The sequence below is a fragment of the Scyliorhinus canicula genome, chromosome 10 (assembly GCF_902713615.1).
Source record: "Scyliorhinus canicula chromosome 10, sScyCan1.1, whole genome shotgun sequence".
Lineage (NCBI taxonomy): Eukaryota > Metazoa > Chordata > Chondrichthyes > Carcharhiniformes > Scyliorhinidae > Scyliorhinus > Scyliorhinus canicula.
This window is the reverse complement of record NC_052155.1, coordinates 148,944,899-148,970,038: the sequence shown is the minus strand read 5'-3', so window position 1 is coordinate 148,970,038 and position 25,140 is coordinate 148,944,899. Positions and strand designations below refer to the sequence as shown.

The 25,140-nt window shown below is 45.0% G+C and overlaps 1 protein-coding gene across 11 annotated transcripts in view; it reads left to right on the top strand.

Moving 5' to 3' along the window:
* LOC119972708 (cAMP-regulated phosphoprotein 21-like) overlaps window positions 1–25,140 on the top strand; it is a 503,944-nt gene that overhangs the window by 245,204 nt on the left and 233,600 nt on the right. For all 11 annotated transcript variants that reach the window (XM_038809853.1, XM_038809854.1, XM_038809860.1 and 8 more), the window contains 3 exons: window positions 10,759–10,969; window positions 11,858–11,899; window positions 24,384–24,473. In XM_038809853.1, the coding sequence (XP_038665781.1) occupies window positions 10,799–10,969; window positions 11,858–11,899; window positions 24,384–24,473 (303 nt within the window). In that variant the 5' untranslated portion in view covers window positions 10,759–10,798. The remainder of the gene's footprint in view (window positions 1–10,758; window positions 10,970–11,857; window positions 11,900–24,383; window positions 24,474–25,140) is intronic.

Below are 25,140 nucleotides of genomic sequence, written 5' to 3'. Positions count from 1 at the left end.
CATTCTCTGGGTTTTCAGAGCCTGTGAGGGTCTTGTCAGAGACTGCCCTACCTACATCTTTTGAAGAGAGTCTCCATTGCAGTTAGTCCCTCTCAGGAGCCACCTGCTGTTAACCAAGAGCAGGTGGACATTTTGCTGCCTGTCAGTGAGGCAGTCAGTCACCAAGAAAAGGCTTTGATCAATGTTGTGCAAACTGGCAACTAGACTATGCAGGCCATCGGTGTGGTCTAGCTTGCACACCATGGCCTGTCGCATCTGAATTTCCGTGAGCTTCGTTAGTCTTTCAGTGGAACTGGCCAACAGCGTAAACGTTTGCGACATCATAACCCTCATGCTAGAGATTTTCCATTTTCTTTACCAAGGTACGTACTGCCTCTGGAAATTCACATTTCCCGATGTTGGTTCACAAATAGTCTTTCGTGTATAAACCCTGAGGCTCAGCATCTTGTGTCTAGATGAGCTGAGCTTGAAGTGCCCTCCCTCCATTGAGCCTGGCTCCCAAACCCTGCTGATGCTCACATGTGACGCACTTTTCACCATGTGCCAATTTACCTACTTAAGATACCGTCCCATTGTTATCTTTGTGTCTGTGCTGGTGGACGGTGGACAGGAATCATGGGAACGTGCATTCTCAAAGTCCTGATATGGCCTAAGGACTCAACATGCTCTGCCCTAATCTCCTCCATTTGCACCATGTGGGTGAAAGTCATGAGTTGGTGCTGTGATTGGGTGAAATTGGTTCCAAGTTAGTCACATACAGAACATGACAATGAATACATTGGTGGTAGTAATTCAACATGACTGACAGTTAACTACCAAGCTACACTCATGCTATCACCTTGGCTGGGAATTCATATGGTCTCACTGAACATGTAGGGTGGTGGGGGTTGGGGCGGAATAATACGAACATGAATTAGGAGCAGGAGGAGGTCACCTTGCCCTTCGAGCCTGCTCCGCCATTCAATAAGATCATGGCTGAGTCTGATCCGACTGTAACCACCAACCTGCCCCCAGTAACCTGTCATCCTTCAATCAATGGGGTGGAATGACGGAAGGTGCCATATCCATCGCCTCCCCACCACTGTTGGCATTTTACCAGTGGCAGGGAAGTTGGTGGATGGCCCATCTGCCCTGAGGTCAATTTAGGGCTTCGAGTTTCCAATTAAGGGCCTCCTTGTGTTGACCAAGGGATTTTACCAGTCACATGTGGGCCTTCGTCATGTGGAGATATAACCTGGACATTGTCTTAGAACATAGAACATAGAACGATACAGCGCAGTACAGGCCCTTCGGCCCACGATGTTGCACCGACATGGGAAGTCAAAAACTAAAGGCCATCTAACCTACACTATGCCATTACCATCCATATGCTTATCCAATAAACTTTTAAATGCCCTCAATGTTGCCGAGTTCACTACTGTTGCAGGTAGGGCATTCCACGGCCTCACCACTCTTTGCGTAAAAAACATACCTCTGACGTCTGTCCTATATCTATTACCCCTCAATTTAAGGCTATGTCCCCTCGTGCTAGCCACCTCCATCCGCGGGAGAAGGCTCTCACTGTCCACCCTATCTAACCCTCTGATCATTTTGTATGCCTCTATTAAGTCACCTCTTAGCCTTCTTCTCTCTAACGAAAACAACCTCAAGTCCATCAGCCTTTCCTCATAAGATTTTCCCTCCATACCAGGCAACATCCTGGTAAATCTCCTCTGCACCCGCTCCAAAGCTTCCACGTCCTTCCTATAATGAGGCGACCAGAACTGTACGCAATACTCCAAATGCGGCCATACCAGAGTTTTGTACAGCTGCAACATGACCTCATGACTCCGGAACTCAATCCCTCTACCTTGTCTTGAGGGCACTGCGGGGGAGGTGGGGAGGAGCTTGTGATAGGGCACCTCTCGGGCCACCCCCTCTCCCTAAAAAAGACACCTGTCCTCAATGACCCCCTCTCCCAACCCTTCCTGATTGGCCTCACTTTTTTGGGTTCCAGGGCCACCATTGTTGATGGTCCTGCCTACTTGCTGTCCTAGCAGTGGCCACCACACCTGGTGGTGTTGGTGGACCTGGAGACCTGCCGGTCCTCTGATTGTCTGGCAGCTCTTGAGGGCAGGGCCTCGTCTCTTAAAGGGATGGGCATCCCTGATGCAGGCAGTTATTTGCCAACTGCTTTTTAAATCCCTCCACACGCAAAAGGATGGACCATTTTGCCAACCTCATAAATAATGCTCAAGCCCTTCTTTGCAAGCTTGATGCTGAAATAGGGAACATCAATACTCTGCAGAATCATGCTTAATCCGATCAAACCATTACTTGCTATGTATCATGCATACTCACAAATTGGCCTACTACAAACCTGAAAAGTCCCCAGTGTACCTCAGATTACCCTGGAAGGATAAGGTATCTAACAATTTGAGCAGCAGGTGAAGCTACTATGCAGTACCGATATGAGTGGTATTTTCCATAAATAGGATGCTACCATCGATCGCAAAAAAGAATAATTGGTAAATAAATTTCAATGCCAGTGTGCCATTCATCCTGATGACTGGTGGATTGGATCAAACAGTATGTCTTTTGGCTGTGTACAACTGAGCAAGCACCTTTAACCAGGCAGCATTTGAAAAGCTCAACGTAATGTCTAATGTTAGATGTGATGCCATAATGGACAGCACTTGCTGAACAATCCTGAATGTGCTAAGAATTAGACTAACGACCCATTTCAGATTATTAGTCAGGCTCGCAATGTGGCTTATTCACGCTTACTGGAATTTCTCTATATTGATAGGCAGGGATCTGTCTTCTGCAGGAAAATGAATATGTCCAGGCATTGAACCTTTTTTCGAATTAAACAAAAGTGTGGGCAACAGTAGTTTTCTGGTAGATTCTCTATGGCAATGCCTCCGCCAATCATATTTGACTTTCTTACGAATCAGTACCCTTCCCTAATGCAGTGTAAATTATTGCTAACTCTGAAATTTTGCATTCTTCCCAGTGCAAGATGAAAAGCTGAAACAGCATGTCTCCTTATTTCAGCATTGTAACTTATCGCTCTTGTAAGAATGATCTGGACACACTGGATAAGATTTACCGGCGCCGTCCCCCCGGAATCAGGACAGGACGCAACCAGTTGATTCCGGAATGGGCCTGTCCTGGGATTTCCAACGGTCATTACGCATCGCGAGATCCAACCAGACCTTGCAAGACGTTGCGATTTGGATCCCGCCCAAAATGGGCAAGACCCAGTCTCGCAGAGTTAAATGAGTTTAGATACCCACTTAACCCTGCTGACCTTTGATTGCCGGCATCTATCGGCTTTGTCGAGGAGATTCCAACTGGGTGTCGTTTAGCATTTGTCCCCACAAACGGGGGACCGGGCGGACCGCCACTTGGGGGGGGGGGGGGGGGGGGGTCAACCAGGGGGGGTCAACCAGGCACCAGGGGGGGTCAACCAGGCAATTGGAGTCCCCCCCCGGATGGTCTGCCTCTGGGCAGGGTGGCACCTTGGCACTGCTGGGCTTCTTGGTATGACCAGCCCGGCAGTCTAGCAGTGCCATCTGGCACCCTGGCAGCGACACTGCCAGGTTTCCAGGCTGGCAGCGTCGAGGTAACAGGCTGACATTTTGGGACCGCGGTGCCCTGACTGTGAGAGATGGCTTGCGGAGGGATGGGCCTCGAAGAGCCCCCCTAGAGGTGAGTTGGGCATTAGGTGGGTCCAGGTGTCAGTCAGGGGGTGGGGGTGCCATTCTCTTGCACTGAGGAGCTATTCTCGTCAGCGCACTTCAGAGCAGGAAATTAGGCTAAGAACGGCATCCGAGGCATTCCCCGCTGGGGCTGAAATAGCAGCAGAGTGCCGTGGCATAGCAGGATAGCACCACAAATGACCCTGCTGATCCCGCCAGAAGTGGATTCTGATTTTCTTAGTTTGATCGCGCCCGTTGTTTAGTGTCAACAGTAAATTAGTTATCTCCCCATATCATTATGGATGCCCCCCCATGCCTCTCTTTTTCCCTCTGCCCTTATCTTCATTTAATCTCTCCTTCTGCTTTCCTACCCTGCTCTCATTCTCTTCTTTCTTCCCCATCTCCTCTTCCCTCATTTCCTCTTTCCAGTTTCCCCATCTTTCTTCTCACCAGTCTCAACCCATAGTTTACTCTCACCGCATTCTCTTCTGTTTCTCCCCCACTACTTTGCTCTCTCACCCACCTCTCTCCATGCCTCTCTCTCTCTTATAAAATTGAGTTATTGGTTTTGGGCACAAGCACATCGTCAACGTAGACATGATATTAACCTACCTGTCTGATGTGTTGCCGACATGATGGGATGCCATTTCACAGGCTGTCCATCAGTGGGAAGTTAAAATTCGACCATGTGTGAAGTAAGTGGCTGATCTGATCATGTCTGTTTCCCATTACAGCCAGGTTAGCTTAAAGTTGTTCTTTTAACTGAGTTGTTGGTGATGTGGTGGTGTCCCTTTGGGGGCAGCAGTGTATTTCATACCTGTATTTAATACGGATTTTTACATTCAATTTAATTTGGCAAAAAAATTATATTATATATTACATGTATTAAGGAAAGATTTGGTCATTTTTAATTCAGTGGACTAGTTACTCAACATCATTAAACATGATGATAGCGATAGACAAGGAATCTTGTGTGTTCCTAGCAAGTTGGAAGCAATTGCATCACGGTAGCATGGTGGTTAGCATCACTGCTTCACAGCTCCAGGGTCCCAGGTTCGATTCCCGGCTGGGTCACTGTCTGTGTGGAGTCTGCACGTCCTCCCCGTGTCTGCGTGGGTTTCCTCCGGGTGCTCCGGTTTCCTCCCACAGTCCAAAGATGTGCGGGTTAGGTGGTTTGGCCATGCTAAATTGCCCGTAGTGTAAGGTTAATGGGGGGATTGTTGGGTTACAGGTATACGGGTTACGTGGGTTTAGGTAGGGTGATCATTGCTCGGCACAACATCGAGGGCCGGAGGGCCTGTTCTGTGCTGTACTGTTCTATAATGTGGCAAAATCGTTATTCCAAAGCTTTACTGTTCTGACATGGTGCCTTATTTGTCCCAAGAAAGTAATAGGAATTCATTCTTACTTATATATTTAATGATGCAATTCCCAGCCAATTGAAATAAAAGCCGATAGTTAGACGACTTATACAATGTTAAACAAGACCATAAGACGGAAGAGCAGAACTAAGCCACTCGGCCCATCGAGTCTGCTCCGTCATTCAGTGAGATCACGACTGATCTGATATGATAATCTTCAATTCCACCGCCCTGTCTTATCCCCGTAACCATTGATTCCCTTACTGATTATAAGATCATTTGCTTGTCAGACACTCTGCAGAAAAAAGTTAAATATTGCCTCCAGTGGTTAAATGCATTGTCTGTAATTTTGTCTCTCCTGGGAGTCCGTCGGAGTCAAGGATGACTTGCTTCCACACCACAAATTAGATCTCAGGTGACTGAGGAGTCGAATGCGTGACCCACAGTTATAAGTGGGCTGCCGCTGGTTGGAGGAACAGGGAGGGGGGGTAACCGGGTTCCCACGCACTCCTTTCACTCTCGACACTTAGTTTCAGCTTGCTCTCAGCAATAAAAAGCGAGATGTTCAGCTCCTTCCAGGTGCCGGATGCTTTTTCTCTACGATGGGCCAACTTGTATTTCCAGATGTTGGTGGGGATGTTTTGCGGGACATGCGGACAATGTGGCCCACCCAATGAAACTGATCAAGTTTGGTTAATGCTTCAATGCTAGGAATGTAGTCCTGGGTGACAACACCAACGTTGGTGTGCCTATCCTGCCAATGCATTTGCAGAATCATGCGGCGATAGAGCTGATGGTACTTCTCCAGAGTTTTGAGGTGCTTAGTCTGTAGCCTATATGTGCCTAGGTACGTAGTCTGTATCTGTGAGCCATATAGGATGGCAGATATCACTGCTGCTCTGTAGATCATGAGCTTGGTGCGAGGTTTAAGGTCCTGGTCTTTAAAGTCCTCATTGTGGATTTTGATAGCTGGTGCAGGGTGGAGGCATGTAGTGCTGTCTGAAGGGGAATGTTGACCTTTGTATTACAGATGTTCAGTGTACACCTCAGTTAAGGTTTTGACCATGGCTTGGAGCTCGGCCTCTGAGTATGCATAGATTCAAGCATCATCTGACACAGTAGTTCAATGACAGAGGATGGGATCCATGATGGGATTCACCTGAGGAAGGAGCAGTGCTCCGAAAGCTAGTGTTTGAAACAAACATGTTGGACGTTAACCTGGTGTTGTAAGACTTCTTACAGAGGATGGGATGACATTGGATCTGGCCTGCAGGCAGCAGAGATTGAACATATTCCCACTTGTTACCACTCCAGTGGGGAGCTGCTGAGAGTGAGTTGGAGCATGTCAGCGAGGAAGATTAAGAAGAGTTGGTGTGATGGGAACAGCCTTGCTTAACCCCAGTCTGAGCGTACATTTGGTCTGTGGTGGATCCACTGGTCAGGATCACAGCTGGCATGTCATCGTGGAGCAGGCAGAGAATGGTGACAAACCATTAGGGGCAGCCAAAACGGAGGAAGATGCTCCATAATCTCTCGAAGTTGACGGTGTCAAAGGCCTTTGTGAGGTTGAAGAAGACCATTTACAAGGGTTGGTGCTGTTGGTCAAAGATTGTATCGAGCAAATTTCAATCCAGTTTTGAGTGGTTAAGTGCACTGTCTACAAGTTTTCTACTTCAATTAGAGCTTGATATTATCAACTATTTTGTATCCATATGCAACTTACACTACGATACGGAATTACATGTTTAATTTTCAAAGCTACTTTGGAAAAAAATATGTAAATCTTCTATCACCTGTGCTTGACTTGACCCGTCTTTACTGATGTACTCCAGTAATAATTCTAAATGTAGAATTGTGTCACAATGTCAGAGCATGTAACAAAAAACTCAATTATTAACATCAATGAATCAGAGAAAAATAACATTGAATTGTTACAACAGAAAAAGAGGCCATTCAGGTCCCAAGTCAATGGCAAATCTCTGCAAGAACATCCCGGCTAGTCACACTCCCTCGCCCTTTATCATAGCCCTGAAAACATTGGGTGGGATTCTCCGTTGGCTGACGCCTATATCGGGAAATGCGACTGGGTGGAAAACCCATTCCGATGCCAAAATCGCAGGAGGCACCAATTTGACACCAAATCATGCTCTCTGTTACCTCGTCATTGGCATCATGTCCGGAACGCACATACAGCAAACACCGTTTGCACATCATTAGCGGGTCTGACCAGTATCCTCCGGAGCCTCCGTGATTCTTTGCCACCAATGGGATGCGTGCCCCACGGCGCGGTTCACTTGTGCTTTTAAAAATTGTGAAACTGGTGTCGTGGCTGCTGAGGGAGAGAAGGGGTACGGGAAGTATCCAACATCGCCATAGTGTTCTGAAATATATGCCACTGGGCGGGGGCTTTTACCAGGCCCGGGGGGGGGGGGGGGGGGGGGGGGGGGTAGCAGAGGGTAGCCAGAAGGTTGGCTGTGGGGTCGTGGTGCACACGCACGGAGCATTATTGCCGCAGCCGGAAAGGCAGGCATGCAGCTGTGCATGCTGCTGACAGCCTACAGTGAACCTAGGGCCATGGGTCATATAGGTGTCCCCCCAGACCCCTAGGTGCCCTCTGGCACTAGCCAACCCAACAGCTATATGGACGTATTCCAGAGCAACCAGTATCATCTTGTTGGCTGGGATGAGTGTTTGGGGAATATTAATGATGTTAATAATCCAAGGACCTGCAGGCTAGGTGGATTGGCCATGCTAAATTGGCAATAGTGTCCAAAAAGGTTAGGAGGGTTATTGGGTTACGGGCATAGGGTGAAAGTGAGGGCTTATGTGAGTCGGCGCAGACTCAATGGCCCAAATGGCCTCCTTCTGCACTGTATGTTCTATGGTCTATGGTAATGTGCACGTGTGGCTGTAGCTTGTCAGCTTCCTGAGTATCATTCACAGACCTAGCGAATCCCGCACCTATTTTTATTGGGATCAATTGTGTTCCATGTGGGACCGGTGCTAGCCCCTCCACAATTGCTGAATCGATCCAGGTTCGTCTCCAGTTTTGCTGTCGTGAAATTCCACAAATTCTGCATTGGCATCATTACTTAGTTTCAGAAAGGGAGAATTCAGCCCATTGTGTTTTCTTCACTTAAAACACTTATCTAATTTCCTTTTGAAAGCTAGAATCAAATCTGCCTCCAGCACCCTTTCGGGCAGTGTATTCAAGATCATAACCACCCGGGAAGACTGGAATCGCACCTGCGGCTGCACAAATGCCTGTCTGTTTTACTAACAAAATGGGGCAGCATGGTAGCATAGTGGTTAGCACTATGGCTTCACAGCTCCAGGGTCCCAGGTTCAATTCCCGGCTTGGGTCACTGACTGTGCGGAATCTGCACATTCTCTCCGTGTCTGCGTGGGTTTCCTCCGGGTGCTCTAGTTTCCTCCCACAACTCCTGAAAGACGTGCTGTTAGGTAATATGGACATTCTGAATTCTCCCTCTGTTACCTGATCACGTGCTGGAATGTGGCAACTAGGGGATTTTCACAGTAACTTCATTGCAGTGTTAATGTCAGTCTACTTGTGACAATAAAGGCGTAACAAAAAAAAATCGCCTATCACTATATTATATTCCTCATTTGTTTCTCCTTCAAAATATTTTTCCAAATAATGTCATCAACTCAATTTCAAAGTTCTGAAAATATTGTTTGGCGCGGTAACAGAAATTAATTGACTCGAGAATCCGCCCAATAGGTAGATTTATTTTGCCTTGCATTTGCTGAGAAACTTGCTTAATTATGTGTATTTGACAGCAGTATTTGTGAGCCCTATTTATAATGGTGTTGGTATATATTTAAATTTATAAGCAATACAATGAACATTGGAACCAGTGTAGGCCATTTGCTCCATCGAGTCTGTCCCGCCAACATGACTTATCAGCAATCTAACTTCACTTACAAGACATTTCTGTGTAACAAACAATGAACAATATTCTTATTTACACAAGGGTGTAACCATACACAAATCAAGTAATACATTTTTCAATCACTATATTGGACTTATTTCTGATGACGGTCTGTAGATTCCTATGGATGTGCAACAATTAAGACTGACAGTAAAACTCAAACGTATTCTCCATTGACAACTGTTTTGGCACAAGAGTATTCTTTCCTCACAGATTTTGTTTCATGTCGCACTGTACCCCCTGCCCATGACACTTCAGCTGGTGTCCAGAACATCCAGTTGAGATTTTCATATGGCCTAGCATATGTGGGGGATTTAGTTGAGTGTGTAACTGACACAATTAATTAAGCAGCTCAATTTTAAAAGAAAATATCAGTGCAGGTGATTCTTATTTTAAGCATTCACACATAATGTTATTCTTGGAATGACAGATCGACCTTGTTCTGCAGGAATTTAGTTTGATCTTGTTGCCCAGAAAACTTGCATAATTTAAGGCATTTATTTTGGAATTAATTGGTGAGGTGAAAAATAATTTCCCATTGACCTTCTGGAAAATAAAATTGACATTTGCAAGTCGTAGACTTTGATTCTCCATTCTTTTCGCTGGCGGGATTTTCCGCTGCAGTGAATGGAGGTTTGGTTGAGCGCCAAATTCTCCGACCTCGCTGGCACTGGGTGGACTCGCAAGGTGGACTCGCAACGGAGAATCTTGCCCATTGAGTTAGCTGAAACCCATCTTGCCCCAGTTTCGCTAAGTCAAAACTGAGTTTTGAAGGAGGCTTATGGTATCAAGAATGTAATTGTCAGCTAAATGATTAAGAATGTTGGCAATAAGGACAGTCTTGACAAATGTATCTTTCATAGTTGTTTGAACTATTGCATTTTGAATTGGGTGACGAGATGTTAAATTTAGCTTGAATGTTGAATGCATACAACATAGGGTGGAATTTTACCATCTCCCACCAGTGGGTTTTAAGGAGTGGGGGTGGGGGGGACTCATAAAATACAGCACGTGACTTGCCCACTGCCTACGTTTTTGCCCACCCCTAACCTGTCGCCCATATATAGGGGACATTGGAGGAATTGGGTGGCCCACCCAACCTTGAGTCTATTAAGGTTCTTAAGTGCCCAATTAATGGCCACCTATGGGTCTCATCCCACCCCACCTACTATTTTACCCTTAGGCAGGGGAAAGCTCACACCGAGCAGGTAGCCCAGCAGCTTTAGCTGTGCAGGTTTGTGTTGGGAAAGGGGGAATACCTACTTTTGGGGTCGCCTACGTTCCTTGAAGATACCGCTTTCCAAGATCATACTTCCTTTAAGCCTCTTCCCCACCTCTGAAGCACGGTTCACCCACCCCATCACTCCCCTTGCTGGGGCCTGCCGGTCAGGCCCTGCTGATAGCTCTGGCCTCCATTAGATCCTCTTTTTTAGGCAATGGTTGCAGTCCCAGCAGTGACCACTGCTCCAACCTGGTGCTGCTGGGACTGGCCAGCAGGCCGCTATGGTGGGACGTCTTCCCCAGATCGGGGTGGAATTTTCATCCTGAGCCAATTAATAAACCGCCAAATATTAAATCGCTGTGGGGCAGTCGACATTAGCAGGGTTGCGTTCCAAAAAAATAATTCAAAAATCCTGTCTGACAAATTTGGTTCTAATGGGATATTGTAATAATAGTTCTCAGCAACATAAATGTCAAAAGAAAATGAAGGGCTCATTCTGGGAATAAAATGCTCTGTTTTTCAATGTTTTGACTCAATAGGTCACTGCATCTTCTACTTGTGTAATTCTTTGCCGTGAGAATGTCTGAGAAAGGCACAGCGAACCAAGAGACATTGGAGGAAGCTGCGAATGAGCAAGAGATTGAAATTTCTCTACCCTCTCCAGAGACATGTATCATTCGAACCGAAAGCTTGGAGGAGAAAGAGAAGGAAAAAGACGATAAAGCAAATGAGACAAAGGCTGACCATCAGGTGAGGTGGCCCATAGAGCATTAATGCCTCTCTGGTCAACTACATTGTATTGATTACTGTTCTTTTAATAATAGAGGATCATTTCATTGTGCCTGTGTGTTTCAAAAGATATCAATCCGACCTAGTACAAGTAAGACACAGGTTTTTGTTTGTGTAAGTTTTTTTATTTTGCATTGACAGCTTTTTTTGAAAATTGCTCTCCTATTATGCCTTTCTTGCTTGCATCTGTTAAGTAACACACTTGGCTTGGATTATATTCAAATTGTTGGCATAAATTGGTAAAAAAACATTGGGACTGTGGCGGGATAATCCGTTGCACATCCGCCTCGCTAACGCTGCCAACGAGGATGAAGAATTTGGTGCTCTGCCTAATCTCCATTCACTGCAGTGCGAACAGAGAATCCCACTGGCGTGAAGGGACGGAGAGTCAAAGTCGGTGTGTAAGAAATCGGGGCTGAATTCTCCGGTCTGCCTGCCGCCGGTTTCTCGGCACCGCGCCATTCGCTGGCGGCAGGATTCTGTACTCCTGCCTATACTCTAGACTCCTGCCGCCAGCGAAAGGCACGGTGCGGAGAAACCGGCGGCAGGCAGACCGGAGAATTCAGCCCCTATTTTCCTCTGCTGCCAAACCCGCTGGCGGGGGTGCACTGCCCGAGGGCAATGAGAAACATAACCCCTGGAGAATTTCGCCCAAGATGTTTTTTCTTAATCAGAAATTTACAAATGTGTTTGTGTGCCGTCACTGTGTAGGGTAGGCAGCAAATTTTATCAAAATGAGGTTGTACTGTAACGTTTCATTGAATTGAAATCATATTAAAACCATGAGCTTTCTAATTTTCCTCTCACCTTTGTCCAGTGAGTGACAATTGTTTGTGATTTGCTGCACAGAAACGAACAGTAAACCAGGGGCAGCAGAGGAAAAGAGCAAAGGTAGGGTCATTCTTCAATGCATGTCAAAACTGAAATGATTTCTTACTTTAGTATTCACGTGATTGTTCTTGAATGTAGCAGTGCAATAGTGCCAAGGTAGCATGGTGCTCAGTTGGAAACATATGTTCCAGAGTGAAGAGTCACATCGTATTTCATGTAGCACTTGCTCTGATTCACCTTATGCCATTGAAGCACCGTGCCTCTTTAGGTGGGTAATGAAAACTTTCACATTCTGGGCGCGACCTACTGATTGTTCACGCGGGTGGGAAATTCGGGTCCCACGAGGGATGCAGTCATCGGGAAATCCCGTTGACAACGGCGGGGTCGGTAAATCCCGCTGGTGGGTCGTGCCTGCCGCCAAAGAACCGAGTGGCAGCTTGGTCGGTAAATCCTGCCCTCAAACGCCAAATTAAATAACCTAAAGAACCTTTAGAGAAAAGTAATAAGTCATTTGCCAGTGAAAGTAACTTCCGCAAAAAATAAGCAAAGACAAAAAGGCAACACCTTTCCAACTTACTGTTCACAATAAATGTGCAGATTTAAATGTTAGCAATATTGAACTGAATTGAGACGAAAGCATCAAAGAAAAATACTGCAGATGCTGGAAATCCTGAAATAAAACCAGAAACTGCTGGAAATGATCAGGAGGTCTGGCAACATCTAAAAACAGAGTTAAGGGATGGAATCTTCCTGGTCTCATGGGATAAGCTTCCTGACGGAACCAGGAGGAATCTTTGAAATCAGGTTTCCGGGTTATGACGGAGGTGTTCTTGTTTTCTGCCTATTTAGTTAGTTTCCACCTGTGCACTGATCTCCACTTTTCCTAAGTTGTCAGACTGCTTTTTTGACCTCCCGTACTGGAGGAGCTGAAATTTCCTCTAATATCGGAAGCCATCATTTTCAGTCCCTGCTCCGAACTCTGTTCCGCAGTGACAGATTTCATCCCTCTCCCTGGCAGCACTCTGGGATTAAGCCAATCTGCTCACTATCTTGGTGCCATATTTGATCCTGAGATGACCTTCTGATTTAATATTCAGGCCATCACTAAGACCATCTCTTTCCACCCCTATAAGATCTCCTGATTTTTCCCCATCTCAGCTCATTTTCTGCTGAAACTCCCATTCATATGTCTTCATTACCTCGAAACTTGACTATTCCAACACCCTCTGCCGGTCTCCCACTTTCTCCCCATCGTAAACAGGAGGTCATCCAAAACTCTATCACCCTGTGCTCTATGATCTGCATTGATTCCCGCTCAAACAACATCTCGATTTCATTCATGTTTTCAAATCTCTCTGCAGCCTTGTCTCTCCCTATCTCTGTATTTCCCTTCCAGCTGTACAACCATACAAGATTAAGCCCTCCTCTAATTCTTGAGCATCTTCACCATTAGTGGTCCGGTTTTCAGTTACCTCGGCCCTAAGTTCTGGAATTCCCTGCCTGTGCCTCTCTACCTCACTTTCTTCCTTTAGGACACTCCTTGAGATCTACATATTTGGCCAAGCTATGGATCATCTGGTCTAATATTTCCTTATGTGCCTAGCTGTCACATTTTTGTTTTGTGATGAGCTTTGGGTTGTTGCATTGCTTTTAAAAACATTATAAGTGCAAGATGTTGTGAATAAAGATGATTGGAAAAAGCACTTTTCTGCCCTGAAAGAAAGAGGGCCTCATAGACATATATACAAGAATAACTGGTATCAGGGTGACCAACCATCCCATAATTTTCCTCGCTGTCCGATGTTCCTTGCGATGGCATCCCAGGGTGCCCAGGGAAAGGTGTCTGGCAGGCACAGAGGGGGTGGGGTTCAGCAAGGATGACTGAGAGACTTCGGCAAGCCTGGAAGAGAGGGGAGGGGATGGAGGGGTTGGGGAGGAGGGGTTTCTGAGTGAGTGGGAGATATGCAGGGTGGGAAGCGGGACTTCTGAATGAGTGAGGAGAAAGGAAATTGGCCTGCTGAGTATGTACGTTGGGGAGGCGAGTTGGGTTTGTGTGAGTGCATGGGAGCAGTGTGGAGCTTTGGGTGAGCAGCCTCAATAGGGTTGAAGAGGCAGACACTAACGGAATGATGTGAGGGCATGGATTAGTATTTAGCAACTCTTTTGGCATTCTGTGACCCTTTCGGGCTGAGGATGCTGTTGCCTCAAAGCCCCTCGCCCCCATCCTTGGTTCCAAATCTCCCCAACCCTCCCATAGCATCCGATCTTGCCAGCCAAACTCTGTCTCCAAACTTACCAGATCACCCTATGTCCCACCTACAATTAGCCATCCTGAATAGTATGGAAAACCTAAATCATGGTCACTAGTTTCAAAGTAGGAAAATACCAACTAGCCTATGGCCCGTTTTGGGAATATAATACTCCTTTCTTCTCACAATTAGGGCAGTAATTAATGAAGGTGGCTGAAGTCTCTTCAATCAGGGTGGCCCGCCACATGAATTGCCAATCAGGCAGTTAACAGGGCAGCCATTGTCAGGCTCAAGGACCACGATGCAGTTATTCTGCCCCTGAGAGCTGTCTGCCAATCGGAGGTCAGCAGCTGCGCAAAGCGATGGCTGCTGCCGGCAATTGGCCCAGGATCGCTGAAGGACCCAGGCATAGATGATGGCAGGATAGCTTTTCGGGGTGGGGAAAGAGATTAGCTGCAAGGGAAACGTAGCGTCTCCCCACCCCCCTCCCCCCAGAAGCCCACAAGCAACCCCTGACAGGATTTGCATTTCAGGCTTTTCACATGGCGATTCCCTCGCCTGCCACTGGGTGTATACCAGTGGCGGCAGGAGGAGACCCTTAAGTGGGCATTACATGCACTCTTATGGGCAGAGATGTGGGAAGGATCCCTGAATCTTCTCATCTTAGATTTAATGGGACAGAGGCGGATAGACAGCATGGTCCCTACCGGTTATACTCCCACTCAATTTAATGCTTCCCTGCCACAAACCTGCCTCGGGGAGAGCATTAATTCCACTCCTGGTGTGCATAATATGGATAGAACATCAGTGTGGGAATGAGGCAGGAAACCTCAAATCATTTGAGAAGCAGCAGGATGCTGTATCAGGGGAGGGTGACATACCTTCTGGGTGGATGCAGGATGAAGGGTCAAATGATCTTCTCAATTTATATTTAACTCTGTACTACGTGAGGCAATCTTCATTTTTTAAGAATTGCTCCCTCATTACCTGTAACTCATCTCCAAGCGAGTTGAAGCTGATCATGATTACACCTTGAGCCTCAGGATGCAGCACTGAGATCACTGATAGAGGTATTTCTGTGTGACTAATATCAACACTAGCAATATTGCCTTATGATCATCTACAGCAGAGGTGGGCAAACTGCGGCCCGCCAAAGGTCTTTATGCGGCCCACCAAGTCATTTTTTTTTAAAAAAAAATTTTTTTTTTTTAATTTAAAAAAAAAATAAGGTTAATGGGGGGGCTGTTGGGTTACTTACTGGTATAGGGTGGATACGTTGACTTGAGTAGGGTGATCATTGCTCGGCACAACGTCGAGGGCCGAAGGGCCTGTTCTGTGCTGTACTGTTCTATGTTCTATATGAGGCGCCCAGAATCATAACCGGGTGAAGTAATTATTTTACTTAATATGCTATGCGGCCCTTTAAAATTGTGAATTTCTGAATGTGGCCCTTGCACAGAAAAGTTTGCTCACCCCTGATCTACAGACTAAATAACAGGGAGCCGATCTAGATATTTGAATATCCCACATATCAGACCAATTTTCACTGCTATTATTGGAATTGCAGTGTTCTTGTACTAAAGGTACAGCAATGGTGACAGTTAATGAACAGCTAGCTGTGCAGGGTGAATATTCATGGTGTTTGGCATCCTTACGGACATGTTTTGAATGGAAAATCACCTTTGTATTCTTTGGATGTGGGCATCACTGACTGGGCCAGCAGTTGTTCCCCAATCCTAATTACCCTGAGAAGGTGAAAATGGGCTGCCTTCTTGAACCTCTGCAGTCCATGTGGTGTAGGTTCATCCATTGAGGGAGTTCAAGAATTTTGACCCAGTGACCGTGAAGGAACAGCGATATATTTCTAAGTCAGGATGATATATGGTTTGCCGAGGCACTTGCATGATGCTGTACCCATACATCTTCTGCCCTTAACCTTCTGGATGGTAGAGGTGGTGGATGGGGTATCAATCACATGGGCTACTTTGTCCTGGATGGTGTTGAGCTTTTTAAGTATTGTTGGAGCTGCATTCATCCAGGCGAGGGAACCATATGCCTTAGAGATGGCTGAGGGAGCCAAGTGATGAGTTATGTGCTGTAGAATTCCCAGCCTTTGACCTGCTCTTGTAGCCACACTATTTATATGGCTAGTCTAGTTCAGTCTCTGGTCAATGGTAAGCACCCAGAATATTGATAGTGGGGGAATTCTGCAAGGTAATGCCATTGAATATCAAGGGGAGATGGTTAGATTATCTATTGTTTGAGATGGCTATTGCCTGTTACTCGTGTGGCACAGATGCTACTTGCCACTTATTAGCCCAAGCTGATTGCTCAGTATATTGCTGCTGTTGTAACCTCAATTTTGAAAAATGCCTATAAGGTTCATATCCCATTGTGACTCAAGTGGAGGTAAAACCAGATGGATGCTCACCCTGCACAGATAGCTGCTCATTAACAATGACCATTTTTGTTCTTTTAGTGAAAGAACTCTGCTTGACCTAAAATTCCTCCTAAACATCATCATGTACTTCCACTATGTGTATTGCTTAAGTGGTAGGGGGAGTGGGCTAGGGGCGGATGTTGGTGATTGCTTCAAGAAGAGGTAGTGGAGATTGATATCCTGGTAAACATCATTCTTCAGGTCCACTTGAGAGCACCAAGGATGTTCCTTCTTGATGAATGTAGAACATGGTATGTTTTGAATAAATAAGCTAATTTATCCATTTGGATACTCTAATTTCATCATGTGCCGCATTATATATTTGACTGCAATTATTATGTGTGCATAAGTGAATACATTATGTAAATCATTTGCATGAATTATGTGGAACGTGCATGAATTCAATGCACTTCTCCAGTCTGCACTGAGCACTCTCCAGTGCAACAATAATTTCCTCATCTGGAATCACTGATGCACCTTCTGATTATGTGTGAACTTTCTTTTGGCAATTGAGTGAGGCTGATTTATTCCATAGAAAACATTTCCTGTGTGCCAATGCGTTTTTATCTCAAACCATCTTTTTCAAATAACTTTGCATGTATCTATTCCCAGTAAAACTGCTTTCCAGTGATCACTTTGTGCCCTTCTTTTCATTTCCAATCATGCTGCCCATCTTCCCCCTGTGAATCTGCATAATCTGTGTGGCACCATTTTGAAGAGCTACTATGAAAACAAATGTTTGAAACTTTATTCCTTATTTTTTTTACTCAGAAATGTGTTAGAGCATGGATTCTAAAATATATGCACTTCAATCACAGGTCATCTAGCCTTAGTTATGGGGAGAGACTATTGGATCTTTTAAGGGAAGTAAACGATGGGAGAAAGCACTCATTTAGGGTGTTCTAACAAATGGGTGTCACTCTCTTAATGGACTGAATAGTATCTCTCTGTGCTGTAAACCTCGATGGGTTTGTGGTGTAGACAGCAGCACAATTCAAAACCAAACAGATGTATCAAATTAATGCTTTGGTTTTACTGCAGTGAAACCCTGATTTTATTGGATGTTGCATCAGTCTGAATAGCACTGCATAAATTGGTGCTAAATAGGAAATAATTTATAATGAAAGCAATGCAAGGTATTCCACCATGAAAATAAAGTAGTTACAATAAAGTATATGTATTTGTATCAAATCATTAAAACAATTGACAAACTTTATTTTTCTTTTATGGAAAACGTGTAATCCATATATTTTTCAAAGAATTTTAATGACCGTCAATCAAAGAAATATTTCTTGTGAGTGCTTTCATGACATACAAACTATTTATTAGAAACCAAAAACTGCCCAATCATTTTGGAGTGATAATAATGATCCTCCTGCACTTCTCATATCTCTGAATCGCATGTCACTGATTAAAGCTCAGTGACCTAGCTGCGGAGTGTAGACTCCTTGCATCTTTGCAGCAGTGAAAAGAACCACAAAGTGTAATCAAAGATCTTTAAACGTCACAAAAGGCCTCTTGTAAAATCAATCTTCCCACTTTGGATCTTAGACGAACCAACTTGAATCACCAGACTCTTGTTTCCATACAACGATAGAATTCCTACAGTGCAGAAGGAGGCCATTTGGCCCATTGAATCTGCACCGAACCTCTGAAAGAGCACCCTACCTAGGCACACTCCCCCGCCTTATCTCTGTAACCCCATAACCCCATCTAATCTACACATCTTTGGACACGACAGGACAATTTAGCGTGGCCATCCAGCTAACCTGCACATCTTTGGGTCGCATGGTGGCACAATGGTTAGCATTGCTGCTTCACATCTCCAGGAACCCGAGTTCAATTCCAGCCTCAGATGAGTGTCTGTGCGGAGTTTGCACTTTCTCCCCTTGTCTGTATGGATTTCCTCCGGGTGCTCTAGTTTCCTCCCACAGTCCAAAGATGTGCAGGTTAGGTGGTTTGGACATGCTAAATTGCCCCTTAATGTCCAAAAGGTTAGGTGGGGTTACTCGGTTACGGGGATAGAGGCGTGGGCCTAACCTTTCCGAGGGCTGGTGCAGAGTCGATGGCCCGAATGGCCTCCTTCTGCACTATTACCTCTATGATTATTCCTTATATGGATATTGGAACTACAAGTGCCTTCTCCCAATCATTGTGGAAGACTCCAGCATTTATAGTTGTAATTTATGTATGAATATTAAGAATAACACATAAATCCCAAGTAAAAATACTAAATTCAATTAATCCTTTTAGTGATGTGTGCGTTGTATTGCTACATCATTTATAAGAAAATCCGAATACCCAGTTGTGATCTGACTTATCACAATTAGAGCATTTACATTAATCCTAATTCTAACAAACATCTTTAAAATTGGGGATTTACATTTAAGGTTTTATGATATGGGCGTAAATTATTTGCTTTGTGAGAACTCCATCATACCTCAAATACTTTAATTTAGGTGTATTTTGTTTAGCTTTGCTAACCAATATGCTGTAAATTTGAAATAGACTTCAGGGCACTGTATATTTCTTGAGAAAGCGCCTTCATTTTGATAAATGGGATAAATTGTATACTGATACTCAGTCATCCAAAATATATGCATCTCAATAAGGGGCCATCTAGTCTCGCTGGTTAACCTTGTGTCATTTTAAATGTTAATATAGGGAGGGTGCCAGTTGGATGAGAAGATAAAAGTAGAGCCTTTGATTGCTGAACTGTCAAGGGTGTTTCACACAATTTGAAATTACACTATACAATATTGCATTCACTGGGGAGGTGTCATAAATAATTATTTTCTCAGATAAGCAGGAAGCTGCTGTTCACACTTTGTCGACTTGAATGGTAGAATTGACAAATAACATAATTGCCTGCCTCGATAAAGAGCTTCTTTATTTTGGAGTGTCAAAGCTTGCCTTTGAAATTGTACACGAGCTTTTGTTTTTCCTGCTATCTCTAGATTCCTGCTTGCAAACCTGTTTCCATGTTAAGACAGGGGAAGGGCTCTATCCAGTTCAACGTCAATATAACAATCAGCTAAAACTCAGATAAAAGGTTCTGGATGGAACTGCTAAAAATTTGGATTCTTATACTGTTTCAGAGCAGCTTAAATGTTAGTGAAATACTGCACTGCTAGTTGCTGACTATATTGATTTCCTTCCACAGAATAGTACTCTTGTGCATAACCCTTATCATTAGCTTTAACTTGAATAATATGATTTGACAGCATGACATTTTCCCCTTTCAGAATTGACAGGAGAGCACGGGACAACCCACACAAGCTCCAGTGCAAATTATGGAGTAACTGTTAGGACTGAAATATACTATCCCATTCATGTTCCATATAAGAAAGCAAGTTTCACTTTGTGGGAGATACTGGCCCTCTAATGGAAGTTGTCTTTTTGTAATGAACCCAAGTCTAAAGTGTAGGAAGTGCCAAATGGCAATAATCATCTTTTTAGAAAGCACATCTGAACTGTCTAAATGTTGTTGCAGTTTAGTAATGTTTTTATTGTGTTATACCTTTTAAAATGTATACAAGTACCGGCCCAGTTGATATTTCAAAATCTTATGCTTTCTTTCAGCAACTGCCGCCTAAGTTTTCCATCAGCTCAGAACTATCTTTTTTTGTTAATGCACCTTCCTCCCATCTCCACCTCTCTTTCTACACAGTTCCATCTAGCCTTGTGATTTTACATCTTGTACTGCCATGTGGGACTTGTCAAATGCCTTACTAAAGTCCATATAAACAACATCCACAGCCTTTCGCTCATCAATTTTCTTTGCCTCCTCTTCAAAAAAATTCAATCAAGTTGGTGAGACATGACCTTCCCTGTACAAAACCATGCTGCCTGTCACTAACTAGTCCATTTTTCTCCAAATGTGCATATATCCTATCCCTCAGTATCTTTTCTAAAAGCTTCCCCACCACTGATGTCAGGCTCACCAGCCTATAATTTGCTAGATTATCGCTGCTTCCTTTCTTAAACAAGGGAATAGCATTGACTATTCTGCAGTCCTCTGGAACTTCGCCTGTGGTCAAAGGGGATGTGAAGATATCTGTTAAGGCCCCAGCTATTTCTCCCCTTGCCTTTCGCATTAACATTGGATAGATCCCTCCCAGCCTCAAGAACTTGTCTACCTTAATGTAATTTAGGCCACTCAACACTTCCTCCTTTGACATATTAACGTTCTCAAGATCGTTCACACACCGATCTCTGACCTCAACATCCATCATGTCCTTCTCCCTGGTGAATATTGATTCAAAGTACCCATTAAGGATTTCACCCACTTCTTGTGGTTCCATGCAAAACTTCCCTCCATTGTCGTTGAGTGGGCCTACTCTTTCTCTTGCTACCCTCTTGCTCCTAATATATGCATAAAAAGCCTTGGGATTCTCCTAGACCATGTTTGCTAAAGTAATTTCATGGCCCCTTTTCGTCAAGGGCTTCGTCAGCTTTTAGAAGCTTAGAAGTATCATATGCTTCCTTTTCCCTTTTGACTACACTTACAATTTCCCTTGTCATCCATAGTTCACAAATCCTGCCATTTAGAACATAGAACAGTACAGCACAGAACAGGCCCTTCGGCCCTCGATGTTGTGCCGAACAATGATCACCCTACTTAAACCCATGTAACCCGTATACCCATAACCCAACAATCCCCCCATTAACCTTACACTACGGGCAATTTAGCATGGCCAATCCACCTAACCCGCACATCTTTGGACTGTGGGAGGAAACCGGAGCACCCGGAGGAAACCCACGCACACAGGGGGAGGACGTGCAGACTCCACACAGACAGTGACCCAGCCGGGAATCGAACCTGGGACCCTGGAGCTGTGAAGCATTGATGCTAACCACCATGCTAACCCCCATCTATCCTTCATTTTTGCGGGGACATGCCAGTCCTGCGCTTCAATTAACTGGCCTTTAAAAGTCTCCCACATGTTGATTGGAAATCCCTTACAGTCAGTGGATTTGCCTTCAAATAGCTGCTCCCAATCCACATTTCCCTGTTCCTGTATAATTTGGATATAAATGGCCCTTGTCCAAAAGCACCCTCACCCGCGGACCATTCTTGTCTTTATCCATGACTATTCAAAATCTTATGGAATTATGGTCGCTAAGCCCAAAATGCTCCCCCACTGAAACGTCAATCACCTGGCCTGGCTCATTCCCCAATAACAAGTCTAGTACGGCCCCCTCCCCTGTCAACATACTGTATCAAAAAGCCGTCCTGGACACATCTAACAAATTGCTCTCCATCCAAGCCCCTGGCTATAAGGGATTCCCAATCAATATGGAGGATGTTAAAGTCACCCATCACAACTACACTGTTTTTTTCACACCTTTTCAGTATCTGACTACACAATTGCTCCTCAGTCTCCAGTGGGCTGTTGGGAGGTCTATAGTACACTCCCAACATTGTGATTTCACCCTTTTTATTCCTGAGCTCCAGTCATAATGCCTCACTACAAGATTCCTCCAATGTGTCCTCCCTCAACACAGCTATGACCTGCTCCCTAATCAGCAATGCAACTCCCGCACCACTTTTGTTTCCCCTTCTGTCCTGTCTAACACAACAATATCCCTGAATGTTAAGCTGCCCGTCCTGTCCCTCCTTTAAACATATCTCTGTAATCGCAATTACATCATAGTTCCATGCAGTAATCCAGACTCTCAGTTCATCTGCTTTACCTGTTATATTTCTTGCATTGAAGCAAACGCACTCCAGACCAACAGTCCTGCTGAGCCCTCGGCTTCTCTCTGCCTGCTCTTATTTTGCGCTGTGTTTATCTCAGTCTCACTTTTTTCCCCCAGTCTCTACACTTACTGGCCTGCCGTTCCGGTTCCCACTCCCCACCATACTAGTTTAAACCCTCTTGAACAGCACTAGTAATCCTCCCGCCCAGGTTTTTGGTGCCCCTCCAGTTCAGATCCTTGTACAGGTCCCACCTTCCCCAGAAGACATCCCAGTGATCCATATATCTAAAGCCCTCCCTCCTACACCAGCTGTTTAGCCACGTGTTCAACTGTACTATCTCCCTGTTCCAAGACTCATTAGCATGTGGCATGGGGAGTAATCCCGAGATTACTACCCAAGAGTTCTTTTTTTTTAGCTCCCAACCTAACTCCCTGAATTGTCTTTGCAGGACCTCTTCTCTCTTCCTGCCTATGTCATTAGCACCAATGTGGACAATGACATCTGTCTGTTTACCCTCCTGTTTCAGGATGCCCTGTAGCTGTTCAGAGACATCCAGGACCCTGGCACCAGGGAAGCAACACACTATCCTGGAGTCCCATTTGTGACCACAGAAACACCTGCTTGTGCCCCTGACTATCGAGTCTCCTACTACTATCACCCGCTTGGACTTAGCCCAACCCTGCTCTACAGCAGAAGCAGTTGTGGTACCACAGGCCTGGCTGCTGCTGGTATCTTCCCCTGTGAGGCTACCCCCCCCCCCCCTCAACAGTATCCAAAACAAGTATACCTGTTTGACAGGAGAATAGCCACAGGAGGCTCCTGCCTTACATAGAACATAGAACAGTACAGCACAGAACAGGCCCTTCGGCTCTCGATGTTGTGCCAAGCAATGATCACCCTACTCCAACCCACGTATCCACCCTATACCCGCAACCCAACAACCCCCCCCCCCTTAACCTTACTTTTTTTAGGACACTACGGGCAATTTAGCATGGCCAATCCACCTAACCAGCACATCTTTGGACTGTGGGAGGAAACCGGAGCACCCGGAGGAAACCCACGCACACACGGGGAGGACGTGCAGACTCCGCACAGACAGTGACCCAGCCGGGAATCGAACCTGGGACCCTGGAGCTGTGAAGCATTTATGCTAACCACCATGCTACCGTGCTGCCCACTTACCTGCATGGCAGTCACCTGTCTGAACCTGTGGTGTGACCGCCTCCCTGAATCTAATTTCTATCACACTCTCTGCCCCCTTTATGCTCCACAATGAGGAGATGCAGTTGGTCACACTTCCCGCAGACATAGAGATCAGGGACGCTAGAAAGCTCTCTGACCTCCCACATCTGGCAGGAGGAACATACCACTGCCCTAACTGCCATCTCTGCCCTTGTACACTTAAGAAAGATATAAGAATAAGAATCTTAACTTGCTTGTCCTCCTGACAGTGCCTTTTTTTTGGTTAGAGGAGAAAGAACGGAGGGAAACACTAATGTAGTGTTTCGGGCTTAATCGCTCCTTGACACCAGTTTTTCGGCTACCCACAGTACAGTCGAGGTGACTGAGTTAACTCCTCCCAGAATTCTCTTCTGCAGCCTCTACTGGATGATCTTGGTTCTCCATTTCCATTTTTACTTTACCCCAAAACTTAAATCAGAGGAAAATCAGACAATCCTATTCATTTCCGATTGGAATGCCAATTTTTAAATGGCTAGATGCTCTAAATGTAAATCCCATTTTACAGCGAATATTTACAACAAAATAATTTTATCAGCGGTTTTGGTGATCTAAATAATAAGCCCGTGTGTTGTCCGGTAAATTTCCTGCGTGCTGCAGGAGATTCCCAGATTGCCGTGTTTGCTTTCATTAATTTGTCAGGTGTTCCTTCATATAACTTTTATTTAGAAAGCATTGCTTAAATTTTTTAAGTTTTACTGATTTAGATTGGTAACCTTGTTTCCTTGGAGCCACATGGCACGCCCTTCGCTTGTTGTGATGTGCTTGGAACATTGGGAGATGTTTCTTGCTCAAGAAATGTCAGCTGGCAAAAAGGGATTTTACAGCTTATTTCACGCCCAATTTCCATTGATTTTTATATGCTTGCCTTGTAACCAATAATAAGGTTATCTCTTTTTCTGTGCCCTTCAGTCAGGAACCAAAGGTAAACTGGTGAGAAGTCTTGCCGTTTGTGAAGAATCTAATCTGCCTCTTCCAACAGAACTCACTCCAGAGGATCAGGTATGGCTTCAATGATGCTGCAGCAAATTCAGTTTTACTTCTTAGGTACATAGTTCATAGAGCTCCGTGTTGTTGGTTTATATCAATTTCTCTCCTCGCCCGAGAATCATGTTTTTCTATATTTGTTGCTTTCATAATTTTCAGATGATTTTTTTTCTCTCCCTTCTTCAATTCTTCAAATACAATCCGGTTTTTAAAAAAAATACTGATCGCAGTTATTCCGAACCTCACATTTTCTCTTTGTATCCGGTCCGGGGTCAGCTCCTATCATTGAAAGCCGACAAAAGGCTGCAGAGTCCAAAGCATCCCCAGAACTCCTACAGTGCAGAAGGGGGCCAATCAGGCTGAGCCTCTGAAATTCCACTCTGCCTAGGCCACTCCCCCGCCCTGACCCCGTAACCCCATCTAACTTGCACGTCTTTGGACACTAAGGAGCAATTTGGGCATGGCCAATCCACCTTTTAACATCGGCAATATTGCAACACATAAAAAATCTGGTTACAGTGGGAGAGAGAGATCAAGGGAAAAGAGGCAATTATATCTGCAGCTTTTGTTACTTTCAAATTGACTGCAGAACATGTAAAATCAAGGAACGTTTTCCCAGTAAGCCAAAAGGCAGACTGAAGATTAAGCCTTGGGAAGATTGAGAGGTGCAGCCTTTTTGTCA